General features: G+C 58.2%; 1 protein-coding gene across 1 annotated transcript; it reads left to right on the plus strand.

The window, feature by feature from the left end:
- Positions 1-790, plus strand: LOC309413521 (feather keratin Cos1-1/Cos1-3/Cos2-1). The gene has a single exon (XM_082010676.1). It carries the CDS (start codon positions 385-387, stop codon positions 697-699), a length of 315 nt encoding a protein of 104 aa, XP_081866802.1. The 5' UTR covers positions 1-384; the 3' UTR covers positions 700-790.
- The last annotated feature ends 1,310 nt before the right edge of the window (positions 791-2,100 follow it).

The raw sequence follows: 2,100 nt of genomic DNA on the forward strand, positions 1-2,100 counted from the left end.
TCCTTCTCCCCTTTCTCCAAAAGGACGTCTCGCCTCAGTGGACCTCTCGGCTGACACCGGCTTTCTCCTGTGGGAAATCTTGGGGCTAATGGTTGCAGGAGAGGAAAGTAGGGAAATGATCAGACACGTGTGGAAGTTGGGACTGTATTGAGGTGGCTTCTGGACTCAGGGGCTGCTCAGTAGCCACATAGGAGCTGGTGGCTCTCTTTGGGCACTGGCAGGACGAGGCCAAGAAGCCCTCATACATCTCTGCACAGCCTCCGCCTCGCGGCCCTGCAGATTTCCTTTGGCTCCCTCATGGTGTGGTGACAGGCTGCTCCTCATGCACCCCATGTTTTGCTTCCTCCCTGCCCTCTCTCCCAGGCGTACCGCGGACCCCAAGACATGTCGTGCTACAACCAGTGCCAGCCGTGCCAGCCCTGCCAGCCCTGCGGCCCGACCCCGCTGGCCAACAGCTGCAACGAGCCCTGTGTCAGGCAGTGCCAGAACTCCACCGTCGTCATCCAGCCCTCCCCCGTGGTGGTGACCCTGCCTGGCCCCATCCTCAGCTCCTTCCCGCAGAACACTGTTGTGGGATCCTCCACCTCCGCTGCTGTTGGAAGCATCCTCAGCTGTGACGGTGTCCCCATCAACTCTGGGTGCTTTGACCTCTCCTGCATTACCAGCCGCTACTGTGGCAGCAGCTGCCGCCCCTGCTAAAGATGCTGGAAACAGCACTGGATAAGGCTCCCCAGGAACTCAGAGCGTGGTGCTGGACAGAGGATCAAACTTCGTGCCGTTGTTTTAAGAGCACCTGACCCTTCTCTGGCTTGTCCTGCAAGGGCAGACTGGAAGGGACCAGCCCGGGCTCTCTGGAAACACGGCCAATATCTTCCTTTCCTGTCTTCCACTCACCCTTTTTCCTCTCTTCTCTTTGTTGTCTTGTGCTCCCCACCTCCTGCCGTGAGGACCCCAGCCTGTCTCCTTTTGTGGGGCAGGTCCACAGGAAAAGGGAAACAGATTCCCAGCTGCTCCTGCTGGTCCCCAACACTCTGGACCTCCAGTTGGAGGGACCTCATTTCCTTCTTTAGACGCATTAAAAATTTGCTGCAACGCTGCCTGTGTCCCTTAGGTGGTCTTTCCATCTGCAGACTGCCTGCTGGTGAAGAAAGCCGTTGCTTTGGAGGGGAAATAGGTGGGGGCACAGGAAGACCCTTTGTCATTCCTAGAGGCATTGGTGGGTGGGACACACTGCAGTGAGTCCTCTTTCAGGCACTGCCTCGTGAAGCTGAGGAAGACAACCCTAGTCACTCCACAGCCAATGGCCATCAGTCCCTGCCTTGCTGCGTCTCCGCTCAGAAGTAGCCCCTTGGCCCTGGAGCACGTCATGTGAACAGGAATCCTGACAAGGGCGGTCCTCCAGAGGGGAACTGTGGGCATGTGGGAGGCCCCCGGGAGGTGAGCAGTTCCACAAGCTCTTGGGGAAGAGTCCTCCTCTTGCTTTGGGTGGAGCTGTGCTGGGCAAGGAGACTCACAAGAAGATGTTTCCGAAGGATGCATGGAACTGGGAATGGGTAAATAGCCTTGGGGATGGCTCGCAGTCTTGACTCCCCCTGTCCCTCCTGTCCATCACCTGATCTAAGACCCATGGTCAGCACACCTGGGCATGGGCAGCAGGGACAGCTTCCCCGGGCAGCCCTATCACCCTTCAGCACAGCATCTGGCATGGCCCACCTGTTGGCTACGTGCATAGGGCTGAGGTGTTTACCCGTTAGTACTGGTATCAGCTACAGCGGGTATCCCCTGTCCCAGAGAATCCAACCCCTGCTTGGGTGAAGGCAGGCCCAGGACAGTGACCGGTGGCCAACCACACATGGATGCTCTTTGGTGCCTTGACTTCCCCAAGCACGGAGCAGCTTTCTTCAGGCCCACGAACTCTACGGTCCCGCAAGTTCCACAGTCCAGCTCTGGTGTGGAAAGGTGCTGTCTGAGAGCAGATACCCCCACACACCACCAGCACCATAGGACCAGGATGGAGGACAGGGTCATTGCCCTGTGCTGGGTAAGGATGGGGGCATTTCTCCCCAGCTCATGTTCTGTGGGAGGCAGCGCTGGGTCAAG

Source organism: Phaethon aethereus (assembly GCF_964289735.1).
Source record: "Phaethon aethereus genome assembly, chromosome: 25".
In the NCBI taxonomy this organism is placed as follows: Eukaryota; Metazoa; Chordata; class Aves; order Phaethontiformes; family Phaethontidae; genus Phaethon; species Phaethon aethereus.

What these genes read in the sequence shown, in the direction of transcription:
- LOC309413521 (XM_082010676.1), top strand. Translation starts at nt 385, where the DNA reads ATGTCGTGCTACAACCAGTGCCAGCCGTGCCAGCCCTGCCAGCCCTGC.